The sequence below is a fragment of the Hippocampus bargibanti genome, linkage group LG16, assembly GCF_051943395.1.
Source record: "Hippocampus bargibanti isolate YZ-2025 linkage group LG16, ASM5194339v1, whole genome shotgun sequence".
NCBI lineage: Eukaryota > Metazoa > Chordata > Actinopteri > Syngnathiformes > Syngnathidae > Hippocampus > Hippocampus bargibanti.
Window position 1 is genome coordinate 14,730,136 of NC_142749.1, and position 17,500 is coordinate 14,747,635.

At 37.7% G+C, this 17,500-nt stretch overlaps 1 protein-coding gene across 1 annotated transcript in view; it reads right to left on the reverse strand.

The window, feature by feature from the left end:
- Window positions 1-17,500, reverse strand: part of zbtb16a (zinc finger and BTB domain containing 16a) — a 136,369-nt gene that overhangs the window by 28,265 nt on the left and 90,604 nt on the right. The window contains exon 5 of the mRNA XM_089017182.1: window positions 486-656. Within this exon, the coding sequence (XP_088873308.1) occupies window positions 486-656 (171 nt within the window). The remainder of the gene's footprint in view (window positions 1-485; window positions 657-17,500) is intronic.

The following is a 17,500-nucleotide window of genomic DNA, read 5'->3' on the forward strand; positions in this document are numbered from 1 at the left end:
AAGGTTGAACAGGTCCGAAGCTAAGCAAAAATAGCAAATAATATCGCAATTTTATGAGGTTATCATGAATCCACCAGGTAAACATTCGAACAGTTTAATGACAGTATTTCTTAAGTTTCTTCAAGTCAAAAGTCATTTCCTGGATATCGGCTCCCTCTAGTGGACTACACTAGCAGCTTTGGATTGATTCAGACATAGCACTACTGAAGGCCTAGCGATGAAATCCACGGCCCGTGTATGATCAAGGCATAATCAGTAAAAAAAGAAATAAAATACAGAAAGTAGAATAAATCCACATATTATTTTTCATGTACAATAACCTCCACATCTTGCAACAGTGCTAACTTAGGCGTTAATGAACTAAAACACCCCAAAAAAATAATGTGACTTACAGCACTAAACCGTGACTTATTTCGCAGCGTAAATCGCAGACGTCAAAACTTTCAAAGGGTATCGAAATGATATCCGGGTGTGCTTTCACTGACCTGTGTGCGAGCGCAGGTGACGTTTGAGCGCCGTGTGGCTCGGGAAGGTCCGGTTACATTCGCTGCAAATGTAACTGCGCACGCCGGCGTGGACCTCCATGTGCTGCTGTAACGCCGTCTGGGTTTGGAAACGCTTGCCGCACAGCAGGCAGAAGATAGCCATGTCGGAGCCTGTATAAAAAAGACATCAATAAAAAGTCAATAATAATAATAATTTCAAGCTCAGATAACTCCAGACCCATATAACTTAGGAATTAACCCTTTGTTTCTGATGAAAGAAGACATATATAAACCAATATGTAGATATTGCATTGTATTTTGGACATCTGCCCACATTTCAAGCTCAGATAACTCCAGACCCATATAACTTAGGAATTAACACTTTTTTTCTGATGAAAGAAGACATATATAAACCAATATGTAGATATTGCATTATATTTTGGACATCTGCCCCCATTTCAAGCTCAGATAACTCCAGATCCATATAACTTAGGAATTAACCCTTTTTTTCTGATGAAAGAAGACATATATAAACCAATATGTAGATATTGCATTGTATTTTGGACATCTGCCCCCATTTCAAGCTCAGATAACTCCAGACCCATATAACTTAGGAATTAACCCTTTTTTTTCTGATGAAAGAAGAGACACACAACACATTCGGCGTGGCTCTTTGCACCGAGATAAAGATCTTCGATGCAATATTTCAATCCTGTCTTGACTGTTTCTCTCTCCAGTTGAGATAAAGAGCACAAGCAGCCAAACGCAACACATCACAAACACACACCAAGCGTTCAACACACTAGTTTTTTTTTGTTTTTTTTTTTACACTTTTTCAATTACCCGGCCGGGTGAAACTCCAGGGAAGAGCTTGGGAGTGTCTGGAAGCTGACTTCTATTTAATCAGTCAATAACGCATCTTTGAGGCCAAGCTGACACTAATTTAGAAATCTATGAAGAGCGCCACATGGCCTCACGTTCATAACCAGCAGTGGCGGGCGGAAGGCGGAGGGCTAGCTTGGAGCCCCCTTTGTTGGATCAATTACTGTCTTGCGAACGGAGACTAAAGGAGCATGGCGTTTTATCAGTGGTGAACCATCAAGGCCTGCAAAGCCTTCTCTGCTGGCTTAAAAATATCTGAATCACAGACTGATGTTAATTATATTTTGTCCATGATTTTTTATTAAATAATTCCAAATTGTCTTTCAGCTTCCTTTCATTATTTTCCCCTCACAGATGTGATTTTTTTGTATTTAAGCATTTAACCAATCACATTTCAGCCATTATTTATTACCAGTGTCAGAAATCCACCTGGACGCCTTCACAATCAGTTCTGCAGGCCCGGGAGCATCAAATGTGTCGATCAAACTGTTGCTTTAACCAATTAGATTTCGAGTTGGCAACCGATAAAGCGCTGGTCAGACCTCTGGCAATGTTTTTCCCTTCCACAAGAGGGCAGCATTTGCCTTTTTTATGTTAGCGCTTTGTTACAGCTTCAGCTGTTGTTAAAGTGCTATATAAATCAATGTATTGTTTTGTATTTTGTATATCCGCCCCCATTTCAAGCTCAGATAACTCCAGACCCATATAACTTAGGAATTAACATTTTTATTCTGAAGAGAGGCTAAGGTTTCTGACTCTGCATTTAATTTTTATGTAGTCCTAAAACTCTATTTTGTGGGTCCTGGAATTTAAGTGAAAAATGACAATAACCCTGGCACTGGAGTGGACACATTTTTGCACATTGTCTGGCAGTGAATGAGTTAATTTAACGAAAAATCAACCAATCAAAATGATGATGAATCAATTTTAAATATTTTTAGTAAATTATACCAGCTATTTTTTGCACAAAATCATCTTAATGTTAATTAACATTCAGTAAAATTGCTTTCTATCTATTGGAGTTAGTTCCGGGTTGAGTGAATGCTGGCGCGTGTGGCTGCCGCTGCTCACCCAAAGAAAAACTTATCCTATGACTATAAAGTGACCTTGAGAGTTTTGAAAGGTGCTTACAAGTGGAATGTATTATTATTATTATTATTATAAAAAGCAATTCTTGTTCATAGAGGGTTTGGGCGCCATCTTGTGGCGTATATGTGGATTAATAAAAGAGCACAAAAACTGCTAATAGGTGCATTTTGGGCAGGGATTTAGATATGTTACACAAAGAACAAATATATAAATAAGATACAGGTAATTATTATTGACTATTTTAGAACAAATTAGACTTGAGAAGTTTTCACAAAAAAAGCAACATTGCACATTTTCCCGCACAGCTAGCTAGCAACTGTTAGCGCCTGCCCCATGCGCGGCCCAACCAACCCGCTGTCAGCTCTCATTGGCGAGTATTCCTCTCCATTACCGCTCTGCGTCCGTCCCCCCACTTAAATAACAGCAGGCCTGCCATTCCGCTCGCCATCATTAAGGATGCGCCTGCGCCGCCTTAGCCAGGCGGGCAGGCAGACAGGAGCTCGGCCATCTTCATAAATAGATGCAGGAGAAAGAGCGAGAGTCTGGTTAGGGGAGCTAAATTATTCCAAAACAGCCAAACAGGACTGAGGGTGAAAAACACACCCCGTCTGCACGTACACACACACTTCCAGTGCTTCCTCTCAGGTGTCACTTCAGGCTGACTCAATTTTACACTGTAATGGACCTTCTGGGTCAACTACTTTCTTTCCTTTCTTCTTTTATCTCTCTACCGCTCTCTTCATCCATCAGTGACACACACAAACACACGCACACACACACACACACACACACACACACACGGCTGCCGACAGTTTGGTTTGTAGCACTTAATTTTCTCTAATCAAGGTGTGCTCAGCAGTAGCAAGAACTCTATTTTGCGCAAATGCTGCGCTTTTTTCCCCCCCAATGCCAAAAAACGTGTCCCGATGTGTTCGCTGACACTGAGGAAAATAGAGTATCCGGAGTGAAACATTATTCTGAGTTTTCGGACTATATAAACATTCAATTTGGAGTTTTAAATCTTAAACTCTCTTCTTTCATCAGAAAAAAAGAGTTAATTCTTAAGTTAAATGGGTCTGGAGTTATCTGAGCTTGAAATGGGGGCGACTACAAAATACAATATAATACATACATATTGGTTTATATAGTTTTTTAAACAAAAAAATGTAAGTCATACAACAAAACCGTAATAACAAAGATGGATTATTATTTTTATTATTATTACTACTAAGAGTCAGCGCTCGATGTACTACTTTCCTATTTATCCAATTTCAGAAAGAGCACAAAAAAGCAAAAATAAGTCTAGCTTTATAATAAATAATAATAATAATAATAATAATAATAATAATACATTTCATTCGTAAGCGCCTTTCAAAACTCTCAAGGTCACTTTACAGTCACAGTTTTTTTGTGGGTGAGCAGCGGCAGCCACGCGCGCCAGCGTTCACTCAACCCGGGAAGTAACTCTATCTTTTAGCTAGCCAGCGAGCTAATAGACAGCCAATAGATAGCTAACAGATAGCTAATAGATAGCTAGCTACATAGCCAGCCAGAAAGCTAACAGATAGCGAATAAATAGCAAATAGATAGCTAGCTAGGCAGCCAGCTATGTAGCCAGCCAGGTAGTGACATTATAGTGTAAATTTGTAAGAAGTATACTTTGTAAACTATTATTTAAGCATATATGAATATTATAAGTAGGGTGTGCATGACTCCCTTGAGTGAATACAAACATTAAAAATGACTCTCGCCGCGTACTTTCTAGATAATCGCAAATAAACATTTCACAGATAAATGCCGATAAAAAAAAAAATACATTTCCAAACGTAGCAATTAATCGTATGCTAATCAGGGGCAGTGATTACTTTTAAATAAGCCGGAATGTGGACAGCGCGCCGCATAAATTAGTTGAAAGTAATGTAATTGGACATTTTATGGCTCAAGTAAATGTGATCTGTGTTTAACGGCTACTTAAAGAAAAAGCTGTAATCCCGACTAAGTAGCATTGTAAACAACAATAAACGCACAGCACAGAACAGAACAAGCAGCCATTGCAGCACCGGGAAATCGGAAGTATTTTTTTTCATGTCGGGCGATGATAACTCAACGTCGGGGGTGGAGGTAGGGAAGCGGAGGGTGGTAGGAGGGGGTTTAGGAATGAGCGCTGATGCCGGAAGACGAACGACGGCCGGCGAGATTAATGCCACCAGATGCCAGGCGAGATGCCATATTAATTACCCGTAGATAATGTCATCACGGCCATATGGCGGCTCCACCGGCCGTTGGGTTGATAGCCAGATTATTATTTTTTTTTAATCTGGACGGTCACGCCATCTGAATGAAGTGCCCGTGGTTCCCCCTTGTAGTGGAAATTACAGTAGCGGGCACACGGCGGCCATACGGTGGAATCCGAGTGGATGTTAAATGGGAAAGTGGAAGGTTGGGCAAGGAAGAACATTATTGGTTATGTACGGTAATATGCTAATACAGCGATATCTCGGTTTTCGACCATAATTCGTTCCAGAAACCTGTTCATAAGCGATTTGTTCGAAAACCGAAACAGCATTTTCCATTATAATCAATGGATTTTTTTTTAATCCGTTCCATGTCTAGAAAATAACTTTTTTAAAGGACTTTTAAACTATTTTACAGCAAAAACTGGATAAACATATAATAATAGAGCATTTGTAAAATACTATAAAAAAACTAACATGTTTTATTTTCACCAATTTTGACATCTACATTAACATTGGAACAACATGTGGACGTGATGTATAAGGAAGTGACATAAGGAAGTGGAGGGTAGTCGAGTGGCGCGTTTGGACATTTTTGGTTGAAATTGGACGAAAACCGAATTGGACGAAAACCGAGAAGTTCAAAAACCGAGGTTTGACTGTACATCCGAATTATAGAAAATGCACATTTGGCGTTTTCCAACAATACTTTGCCATATTTCGTGACACGACGTTCTTCTCCGCCGCCTTCGAGCGACTCCTCCCTCGCTTTTCTGCAGCGGGTAAACATTCAACATGGCCATGTTTGTGCGTTTCCTGCCCGCCCGCCGCCATCCACACTTCGCATTTTCAAATGTTTCATTTTTTTTTTCAAATTTTCATAATTCGGTGATGTCACAGCCAATCAGGTGCTATGTTGTCTTATAAGCGCTTTCATGACCAAAATTACATATACGGGTACGTACGGTAATATGCTAATACAGCGATATCTCGGTTTTCGACCATAATTCGTTCCAGAAACCTGTTCATAAACGATTTGTTCGAAAACCGAAACAGCATTTTCCATTATAATCAATGGATTTTTTTTTAATCCGTTCCATGTCTAGAAAATAACTTTTTTAAAGGACTTTTAAACTATTTTACAGCAAAAACTGGATAAACATATAATAATAGAGCATTTGTAAAATACTATAAAAAAACTAACATGTTTTATTTTCACCAATTTTGACATCTACATTAACATTGGAACAACATGTGGACGTGATGTATAAGGAAGTGACATAATGAAGCGGAGGGTAGTCGAGTGGTGCATTCCGATGTGCTCATTTTGTCTGACAACTAAATTTCGGTTGTATAAAAAAATTTACATTTTTGGTTGAAATTGGACGAAAACCAAATTGGACGAAAACCAAATTGGACGAAAACCGAGAAGTTCAAAAACCGAGGTTTGACTGTACATCCGAATTATAGAAAATGCACATTTGGCGTTTTCCAACAATACTTTGCCATATTTCGTGACATGACGTTCTTCTCCGCCGCCTTTGAGCGACTCCTCCCTCGCTTTTCTGCAGCGGGTAAACATTCAACATGGCCGTGTTTGTGCGTTTCCTGCCCGCCCGCCGCCATCCACACTTCGCATTTTCAAATGTTTCATTTTTTTTTCAAATTTTCATAATTCGGTGATGTCACAGCCAATCAGGTGCTATGTTGTCTTATAAGCGCTTTCATGACCAAAATTACATATACGGGTACGTACGGTAATATGCTAATACAGCGATATCTCGGTTTTCGACCATAATTCGTTCCAGAAACCTGTTCATAAACGATTTGTTCGAAAACCGAAACAGCATTTTCCATTATAATCAATGGATTTTTTTTTAATCCGTTCCATGTCTAGAAAATAACTTTTTTAAAGGACTTTTAAACTATTTTACAGCAAAAACTGGATAAACATATAATAGAGCATTTGTAAAATACTATAAAAAAACTAACATGTTTATTTTCACCAATTTTAACATCTACATTAACATTGGAACAACATGCGGACGTGATGTATAAGGAAGTGACATAAGGAAGCGGAGGATAGTCGAGTGGCGCATTCCGATGTGCTCAGTTTGTTTAAGAACTACATTTCGGTTGTGTAAAAAAATGGACATTTTTGGTTGAAATTGGACGAAAACCAAATTGGATGAAAACCAAATTGGACGAAAACCGAATTGGACGAAAACTGAATTGGAAGTTCAAAAACCGAGATTTGACTGTACATCCGAAATATAGAAAATGCACATATGGCGTTTTCCAACAATACTTTGCCATATTTCGTGACACGATGTTCTTCTCCGCCACCTTCGAGCGACAGCGGGTAAAAATTCAACATGGCCGCGTTTGTGCGTTTCCTGCACGCCTGCCTCCATCCACACTTCATACTGGATGCATGCTAGGATTACATTATATTTACAAAGACAGACCGCGATCGGCGTCCAATCCATCCGGTCCAACTGGGCGCCGGACGCCATCATTCACAAACTTCACTCGCCCTCCCTCCTTTCGCCTTCCAATCCCCACAAATCCGATTTAATCAGACAACTTGTGCAGTGTGGCTAGGAGTAAGAAAAAGGATAATTAGTAAACAGAGGAGCTCCTCCTCCTCCTCGCCAAGGCTTCATTGGCATTCGCGCCAGGTTACAGTGTCGCATTTAAAATGCGATCTGATGAAGTCTACAGAATCAAACCATTCGTTACTTCTATTGAGGAGGTTTTGGGCTACTGGCAATTAAATTGGAATTAGCGGCGGGGAATGAGATAGGGCAGATTCATAGCAGGGGAGTAGGGGGTGGCGGGCGGGGGGGGGGTGGATAGAGAGGCTCCTCTGTCTGGATTTGGCTCGGAGATTGGACGTGAAAATTTGCCGCCGCGCACGTTTTGTTTGTTTCCTACGCCGCGGCACTTATCATTTATTAATCAAAAACATGCCCGCCACTGTTGAATTAAATACATGAGGGGAATAAAAAGAAAGAATGAAATACATAATACAAAATAAATGCCTTTTCAAACACAGCCGGCCTCTTATTCTTCAGTTGAAATGTAACTCATTCACTGCCAGACGATGTGCAAAAATGTGTCCAATGCAGTGCCAGGGTTTTTGTCATTTTCACTAAAATTGCAGAATCCACGGAATATTAAGTTTTAGGACTACATAAACATTCAATTCAGCGTAAGAAACCTTAGACTCTCTTCTTTCATCAGAAAAAAAGATAATTCCTAAGTTATATGGGTCTGGAGTTATGTGAGCTTGAAATGGGGGCAGCTGTACAAAATACAATAAATTACATATTGATTGATATAGCGCTTTAACAATAGTTGAAGCTGTAACAAAGCGCTAATACGGACAAAAGGCAAATGCTGGCCCCGCGTGGAAGGAAAAAAAAACATGGCCAGAGGTCTGACCAGTGCTTTATCGGTTTATTTATGTGTCTTATACCTAGCTATCTTTTAGCCATCTGGCTAGATAGCTATCTAAGAGTTAATTCCTAAATTATATAGGTCTGGAGTTATATGAGCTTGAACTCATAATAATAATCCATTTGATTTTAAGCACCTTTCAAAACTCTCAGGGTCACTTTACAGTCAGAAGATCAGTTTTTCTGTGGGTGAGCAGCGGACAAACACACGCGCTAGCGTTCACTCAACCCGGAAGTAACTCAAATAGACAGAAAGCTAGCCAGATGGCTAGTAGATAGCAAATAGTTAGCTAGCTAGGTAGTAACCATAATAATAATAATAATCATCGTCATCATATTAATAATAATAATAATAATAATAATAATAATAATAATAATAATAATAATAATAATATACTGTCCAAAATAGAATGCAATACATGCATATGTGTTTATATACTGTAGTGCTTTAACAATGACTGAAGCTAGGACAAACCGCTAACATGGACAAAAGGCAAATGCTACCCCCTCGTCTGGCCACAGCTTTATCAGCAATCAAGCAAGGAAACCAATTCAGTTATGGCGCTCTACGTCATATTTTCAAATACTGAATACATTTGTGAATGGCAGTGAATGAGTTAAACAACCCAAGAATTCCCTTCCCGATAAGCAGTAAAAACTAAACGTTAAACAAAGACAATTACACGGTGCGGTGTTATAACTCTTAGGCAATGGCATGAACACAAAATGTGCAGCAACACATGTAGACCAATATCAGTGCGAGCATATATTCTTGATCCTCTACAAAGACAAATATAAATTGAATGAAATTGAATGTAAATTTCTCCACTGTGAGACTAATAACGGTTAATCTAATCTACGGTATTAGTGCCGCACTGATGAACTCAGTGGCCAAAAGTGGTACAAAAAAAATGAACTTGACACTGTGTTCATAATTATCATTAAAAATGTACTGTATTGATTATTTGTCAAAATCGGTCAGCCTCACTGGCCATTTTGCGCACCTTTTCATTTCAATCAACCATTTTTAGGTTTGCCCATTCAGTGCATTGTACATGAAGCACGAAGCGCCAATCACCTCCACCTTCACCCCAGCGCCCTGCAAAGGAATCCCAAAATCTGTCTTGGCCTTCCTAGCTTTGATTCTCCTTACTGGCCATCTGGACAGTGGGGGGCCGGCAGTGTAAAAAGAGGGTTTAAAAAAAAAAGGGGTGTATGGTGAGCGTGGGGTGTGTAGCGGGGGCCACAACCCACATTAGTCACGGACTCTTTGGTTCGTCGACCTGTACACATACACATTCACACACACATAGAAAATGACCCTTGAACTCCACCCCCCCCCATGGCGACCCCTCCCATGACCGAAGCCCCTGACATGGTCTTTCCTGGTGGACAAAAGGCTTTTAGCACCTCGCTCTACTGTCCGACATGGACATGCCGGACAGGATGGGTGTTTTTTTTTTTTCCTCAAAAGGATGAGGGCTGTTAATGACCTGAGGAGGAGGAAGATGAATTTACTTTAAAAGTAGTATGAATAAAATAAATATAAAAATAACAAATTAGCAAATAAAGAAAATAAAATATATTTAAAAAATGGCAAATAAATAGAATAAAATAAATTAGATGGAGTTCATTGAGGAGGGGAAAAGCCAAAATGAAAAGAAGAAATAAAATAACAAATACAATAAATGAAAGTAGCAAGAATGAAACAGATGAACAAATAACACATAAAATAAATAAAACAAATAAAATAAATAAAATAGATAAAATAAATAAAATACAATAAATACAATAATAAAAGGTATTTTGGTCTTAATTTTAGGAAGAAAAATTCATTAGGATAATGGTGACGTTTATTTCAACCTGGAAAAAAAAATACATCCAAATTTTGTAACAATAAAAATATGTAATATTGCTAGAGCGCAGTTCATCTTAAAATTGGCAAGAATAAATAAATAAATAAATAAACAAACGAAAAAAATTAAACAAATAAAATAAATAAGAATGAAATAAATAAATACATAAAAACAATAAATAAATTAATACATACAATAAATGGTATTTTGGTCTTAATTTAAGGAAGAAAAATTCCTTATCTGAAGAAGAATTAATTCGAATCATGGCGACATTTATTTCAACCTGAAAAAAATGTATATCTAAATTTTGTAACAATAAAAAGATGTAATATTGCTTGAGCCCAATTCATCTTAAAAGTAGCTAAAAAATAAATACATAAACATAAAAATCTAATTAGCAAAAAAAAAAAAGAATAAATAAATAAAAAATACATAAATTATACAAATACATAAATACATAAATTTATAAAAATACAATAAATTACACAAATAAAACAAATTAAATAAAATAAATAACATAATATTAAAAAGAATTAGGATCATGGCAATATTTCACCCTGAAAAAAAATTAATCAGAAATTTGTAACAATAAAAATATGTAATTGGTAGAGCACAGTTCATCTCAAGAGGATTTTTTTTTAGATGTTTTTAAAGGCTTTTGTTCGACCTGAGCATTGGTACATCAAGATATATTTGCCCCACGTGACAAAAATACAGCAACCCGAATATTCGGGCCAGCTGTCCATACGATCCCGCGCATAAATGGCGGGCGATTGTCAACTCTCCTTTCACATTTTTCGCCATAGCTAATGAAGACGGCGCAATGAGCATTCAAAGCCTTTTTATCCCTGCGTGACATCTGCTCAATGAGTCATTAAAAAAAAAGTGAAAATGGGACAAATAAAACGTGATATTTCAATGATGAAAGGGGGCATTCAGGCGCATCCGCCGCCAACTATCAGAGCGCCGATTCGATGATGTGTGGTGTTTACGTACCTTTGCGGTGAACAACATTAGCCTTAAAGGCCGTTTCATTAGCGGCTGCTCAATGAAGGCAATAAAGCTCGGTTGGCTCAGCCAGCTGTGACCTTGGAGCCAAAATGGTGGACCGAGCGGCTCGAGCTGGCGGATAATAATAAAAAAAAAAAAAAAGAAAAAGAAAAGCTTTTTATTTATTGATATCGACCTCATGCGCGTTTCCATCAAACTGCGCCAGGGGGGCAGGGGGGGGGCATACGCACAGAATGAGAAGAAAGCTTTACAGTGCTACTACGCCTCCATTTGGCTTGATTCCATTTGGAGGACATTGATTTTGGGATGCTGGAGTTTGGGCTCTATGTTTACTGCCTGTCTTGCCGTCTGAGGGCCTTACAGTGAAACCTCGGTTTACGAACCCCTTGGCTTGCGAACTTTTCAGTTTACGAACGTTACATTTCTGAAAATTTTACCTTGGCATACAAAATATTTTTCAGGATACACACGGAGCTGCCACAATGAGTGATGTGTCCTTCACGACGGTCAGTCATCAGTAAATTATTTCTCATTTCCTTCCTTTGAAAAATGGGACTGTCGGCAGATGATCAAATATCAAAACGCTTCAGGTGGAATTAATGACAAAGAGGGTATTTAATTTTTATTATTTTATATATATATAATTATTTATTTATTTACTTATTTTACTTGATTGATTTATTTCTCTTTACCTCTTTATGTAAATATTTATGTATTTATTTATCTCTTCATTTGTATATTTATTCATCTATGTAGTTATGTATTTATTTTAATTTATTTACTTACCCATGTATTTATTTATTTATTTATTTAGATTAATGTATTTACCAATTTATTTATTTATGTATGTATGTATGTATTTATTTATTCATTCATCCATTCATTTATCCATATTAATGTGTGTACCAATGTATTTATTTATTTATGTGTGTGTTTGTTTATGTATTTATTTATTATAATTAATTAATTTAAATTAATGTATTTAACAATTTATCTATGTATCCATTTATTTATTTATGTATTTTTTTATTTATGTGTGTTTGTTTATTATAATTCATTTATGTACTCATTTACTTATTTATTTTATTTATTTATTTATTTATTAATTTATGTGTGTTTGTTTATTATAATTCATTTATTTACTCATTTATTTATTTATGTATTTGTGTGTTTGTTTATTTATTATAATTTATTTATTTATTTATTTTTCTTTTCTTTTAATTAATTTACCCATTTATTTATGTACCCATTTATTTATTTATTGAAGTTTTTATGTATTTTTTATTTGTTTGTTTGTTTATTTGTTTATTTATTTGTACTTTGGGAATTAACTCATTTTATCAAATGCTAAACCAATAAATATAAATCAAATGAAAAATAAGAATAAATACAGATGAATAAAAAAATCATGAAATTCCGAGAAAAAAAAACAACTAAAATCCCAAAAATGAAAATTAATATAAAAAAATGCATGTTTTCCCTTTTTCCTAACTCTTTAAAAAATCAATATAAAGTTAAATAACAAAAAAAAAACAGCTCTTATTTCATCCTTGGCAAAAAAAGCAGGTGCTTATGTCCATCATCGCTTTTGTTTTTTTTTTTTTTAGCATCATTAAAAATCAACACAGGAAAAAAAATAATTGACATCGACCTCAAATTGGAATCACCACACTTGTACGGGCAGTTTAAATCCACCCCAAATGATGACTTCTAATCAAGCCAGTGTCATGTTTAAACCTGGCAGGCTTCAAAATTGGCTAAAAATGCAGATCAGACTGCACTCAATTGCTCCGGCAGGACTCTTCCAGCCGCGTGGATTAGCGCCAGATAATCATATAACGGCCATGATGGCGCCCATCCGCGCTCAACGAGCCCATAAAGTCAACTGAGTAAGTACTAGCATCGCTATACACACACACACAAACACACTCGGGAATTGAGCATGTGCTACACAGCTGCGCAACAATGCTACCTCCGACCAGCTGGGGGCAGCGTAGAGGCGGGAGTCCTCACATGACCTTTTTGAGCAGGAGTTGACAAGCAGTTCACAAGAGACGGGAGGGAAAAAAAAGAAAAGCAGAGGGTGGGAGAATTTTACATGCTATATAGCAGACACGACGTTAGCCGCCTCGCGCGCGCTTAATGGCTGAGAATGGAGATTAGAAAGTAGTTTAGAGGGTCAGGTGTTAAAGGCGGGGAGACTTGGGGGGGTGTCAATGAGTTTTGTTTTGTTTTTTAACGCACATTCCAGTGTGGGAATAGCACTTGGGAGGGAATGCGGGTGTACACCACACACATAATAAAACAAAACAGTCCACCAAAGTGCCTCAACTTTAGAGTTAAAGTTGTCCTTAAAGGACAACTGACGTTTCCGGACAAGTTGTGTCCGTAATTTGTAAAATGGCTTCAAATGACTTCTACTGAGCGTATTTTACAAAGACTCATCCAAATACTATAGTTGTGTTACAGTAACTACACATTATATTAACTCTGGGTACGACTTATACAGCAGAAAATACGCCAAAGAAAAACAATTTCATCGCAAGCCTCATTAGGTCACTTGAAACGTGTGCCTTCATGTCGCATACTATACTGAATTATATACTATTAGCTGGCTGGCTATTAGCTGTCTAGCTGTTTATTAGCTATTTATTAGCTATCCATTAGCTAGCTGGTTAGCTGTCTAGCTGTCTAGCTGGTTGGCTGTAAGCTAGCCAGCTGTCGGCTATCTGGTTATCTATCAGCTATTTATTAGCTATCCATTAGCTATCTGGCTAGCTATTAGCTGTCTAGCTGGCTGGCTGTAACCTGGCTAGCTGTCAGCTATCTGGCTATCTATCAGCTATTTATTAGCTATCCATTAGCTAGCTGGATAGCTATTAGTTGTCGATCTGACTAGCTGTAAGCTATCTGGCTATCTATTAGCTATCCGCTGTAAAGTGACCTTGAGAGTTTTGAAAGGCGCTTGTAAATGAAATGTATTATTATTATTATTATTATTATTATTAAAGCCAGCACAAGACATTATTTCTGTTTTGTTTGTTTGCATGTTTTAAAGCTAGCATAAGCCATTACTCCTCTTTTATTTGTTTATTTTGATGTTTTAAACCTAGCATAATACATTACTTCTCTTTTGTTTGTTTGTTTGTTTGGATGTTTAAAGCTAACATAAACCATCACTTCTTTTTTTTTTTTTTTTTTTTTTTTTTGTGGCATCAAAAATGAACCATAAAATGTCAGCAATATGTTGCATTAGTGGATTACGGTAGTACGCTTCTTTGAACATTAGCCATGTCAGCAATACACAACAGCTAGCTTGAGCAACATTAGCCCCAAAGATTTGTGGTCATTTTTTGCCCCCCCCCCCCTTCTTAGCAGTAGCGAAGATTTATAGCTCCTGACGGGTTCCTTTCAAAGAGGTCCTTGTGTTTTTACTAGCGCGTTGGCCTTATCTGAAAATTGTAACATTTGCCCTGAAGATTACAAGCAAAAGAATGGTTGACTTTTTTATGGGCGTAGAAAAAGTCATTTACGAATAAGTTAGCTTTTTTTACGACGGCGCAACGCAAACAGACAGACAGTTGCTTAACTGATGGCCCGATGAGTAAATTACGCGAAACAAGACAACCCGGGTCAAGCGTGAAAAACAAATTCAATATCTCCTTTTTTTTCTTTTTAGCGGGGCCTCGGTTTAGCTTTCTGAACCAAAATTTTCCCTTAAAAAATTTAAACTCATCTAAAAAATTAAATTAAAAAAAGTGAGTAATAATAATAATAATAATAATAATAATAATAAGAAGAAGAAATTTCATTTATAAGTGCCTTTCAAAACTCTCAAGGTCACTTTACAGTCACAGGATAAGTTTCTCTGCAGGTGAGCAGCGGCAGCCACAAATGCCAGCGTTCTCTCAACCCCGAAGTAACTCAAATAGATAGAAAAGCTACCTAGCTAGCCAATCGATAGCCAACAGACACCAAGCTGGATAGCCAGCCAGCTAGCTAATAGATAGCTACCTAGATAGCTAGCCAGCCAGCCAGCCATGTAGCTAATAGATCGCATATAGCTAGCAAATGATAGAATAACGACTTTTCAATTTTGAAGTCCAAAATAATGACTCTTTTTGTGGCTTACATGAGACAATTTGAAATCGTGGTTCGATTTTAGCAAGCATCATGGAATTTCGAAGGTTTGAGTTGCTTTCGCGTGCCGAATAAAATGATGGGGTGCTCCAGATTTGGCCCCCGGGCCTTGACTTTGATACCTGTGTTTTCAAGTGCTCTGAATTTCAGAAAACATCCATCAAATTTGGAGACAATAATAATAATAATAATAATAATAATAATAATAATAATAATAAATTTCATTTATAAGCGCCTTTCAAAACTCTCAAGGTCACTTTACAGTCGCAGGAAACGTTTTTCTGTGGGTGAGCAGCGGCAGCCACATGCGCCAGTGTTCACTCAACTTGGAAGTAAATAAAAAGCTAGCTAGCCAGCTAGTAGATAGCTAATAGGTAGCCAACAGATAGCTCGCTAGATAGCTATACACCTAGATAGCTATATGGCTAGCTAGATAGATAGTTAGCTAATACACTGAATGTCACTAAAATACGCAGATAAAAAGCTAGCCAGCCAGCTAGTAGATAGCTAATATATAGCCAACAGATAGCTACATAGCTAACTACTTATTCATTTATACATAATTATTATAGCAAGAAAGATTTCAAGTATTCGTTTTTTGTTTATGTTTTGCATCCGGCGTACGAAAAAATAAAATATACAAATGTTTGTTTATGGATGGAGTCAAAAGACAAAATCGTCATCATTTTATTTTAATCTATCATTTCACTTTTCGTCAATGGATGCTACAGATTCGTGTTTGCTTTCAAAACTTAGCTTGTAGCAGGTGTGCAGATAACACCATGATGTCTCTGATCCACTGGTGAAAAGGAGGCTTTGATAATTTCCTTTTTCATCTAGCAAAGCGGGTGCAGAAAGTGCTTAAGATTGAATGACTGTCTGTGTCTTTTGTGCTGTGTCACATTTGTTTTTTTGCCTCTACAGCAGCTCCTGTATTTTGTTTTTGCTGCTGTGAGATGTAAATTTCACCATTGCCAGACGAATAAAGGCTCATCTAATCTCACCTAATTGGCAAGTAAATAAAAATGGATTGACAGGTTGTGCGTTAACATCAATACAGGGAGCCATTTTCTTCAGAAGTACATTAAGTAGGTAGAAGCACCCCCCCCCCCCCCCCCCCCCCATTGAAACGAATCAATGAAGCACAAAAGCCCAAAGGGGCGTCCAACAAATGAAATGCAGCCATTTTGAAAACAGACTTTCTCTTCTTCTTCAACGTGTTTAGGATTCCTGGCCTTTCACCTGACCTCGGGTGGAACGAGGGGGGGTGACAAGGGGGTGGGGGGTGGGGGGGGTGTTAGCTGTAGGCTGGCGCTGATGGAGGTTAAAGTGTAATCCCGGCCCTGTGACCACAAAGGCTTTGGGCCCCTGAGGGCCAAGGACCGGCCACATTTTCCGAATTGCAACGTTATCCCTGCGCAAAGTCTCGCGCATGTCAAAGAGTTAGACGGTGGAGCGATGAAATGATACTCGATTAAGAACAAAATGTATTAATTGAGTGGATGAAAATTTGCTATTGACTGAAAACAGGCCATTTTTGCACTCTAACGTGGTGTCCAACCATCTATTAAATAGCTCTAATTGCCACAACTGATGTATTTTACTGATATTGTACAGCCCTAATTGCCATTTAAAGGACAACCAACACAATTTTTTGTTTCCTAACTGACATCAGAAAAACGTTTTATAACATCTAAAATACCCAAATATGATATTTTTAGTCAAATGCAAAACACCAATAAAAATGACTCAAAATGTCCAAAATCTAAAAAAAAAATTGAGCTACGAATTGGGCATTTTCAGAAAGTCCCGCCCCCAAGTTCGTGATGTCACGCCAAGACGTCGTCAAAACAATGGCTTCAGATTCGGAGAATATGCTTTCTTGTTACACATCCACTTATGAATATGATTCAAATAGTTCTGAAGAGGAAAGCATACATGTTTGCAATCAATTAAATAATTCATTCCGTGCCATTTTGAGGCAACATTGGGAGGAAATGTATCACCCAAAAACAGGCAGAAAATGGCGACCGAGCTCCTGTGAGGAATTAATCAGCCCGTTTCCACAGGCTGATAAATTCCTTATATGGAGCTTGGTCGCCCTCTTCTAGCTGTTTTTGGTGCAACATGACGTTTTCAGACCAAACAAGCACATCAAAATGCATTGACATGATGGAAGGACTGCTACAATGTCATTTTGTTTTTTTTTTTCGGTCAGGGGCGTTCCTTCAGTGACGTCACGTACGGACTCGTCACCAACTGGAAAACAAGACTTCCGGAATATTCAGTGCGAGTCTAAAAACGTAAAATATAGCTATATGCCATGGAATCTTTGTAAAACA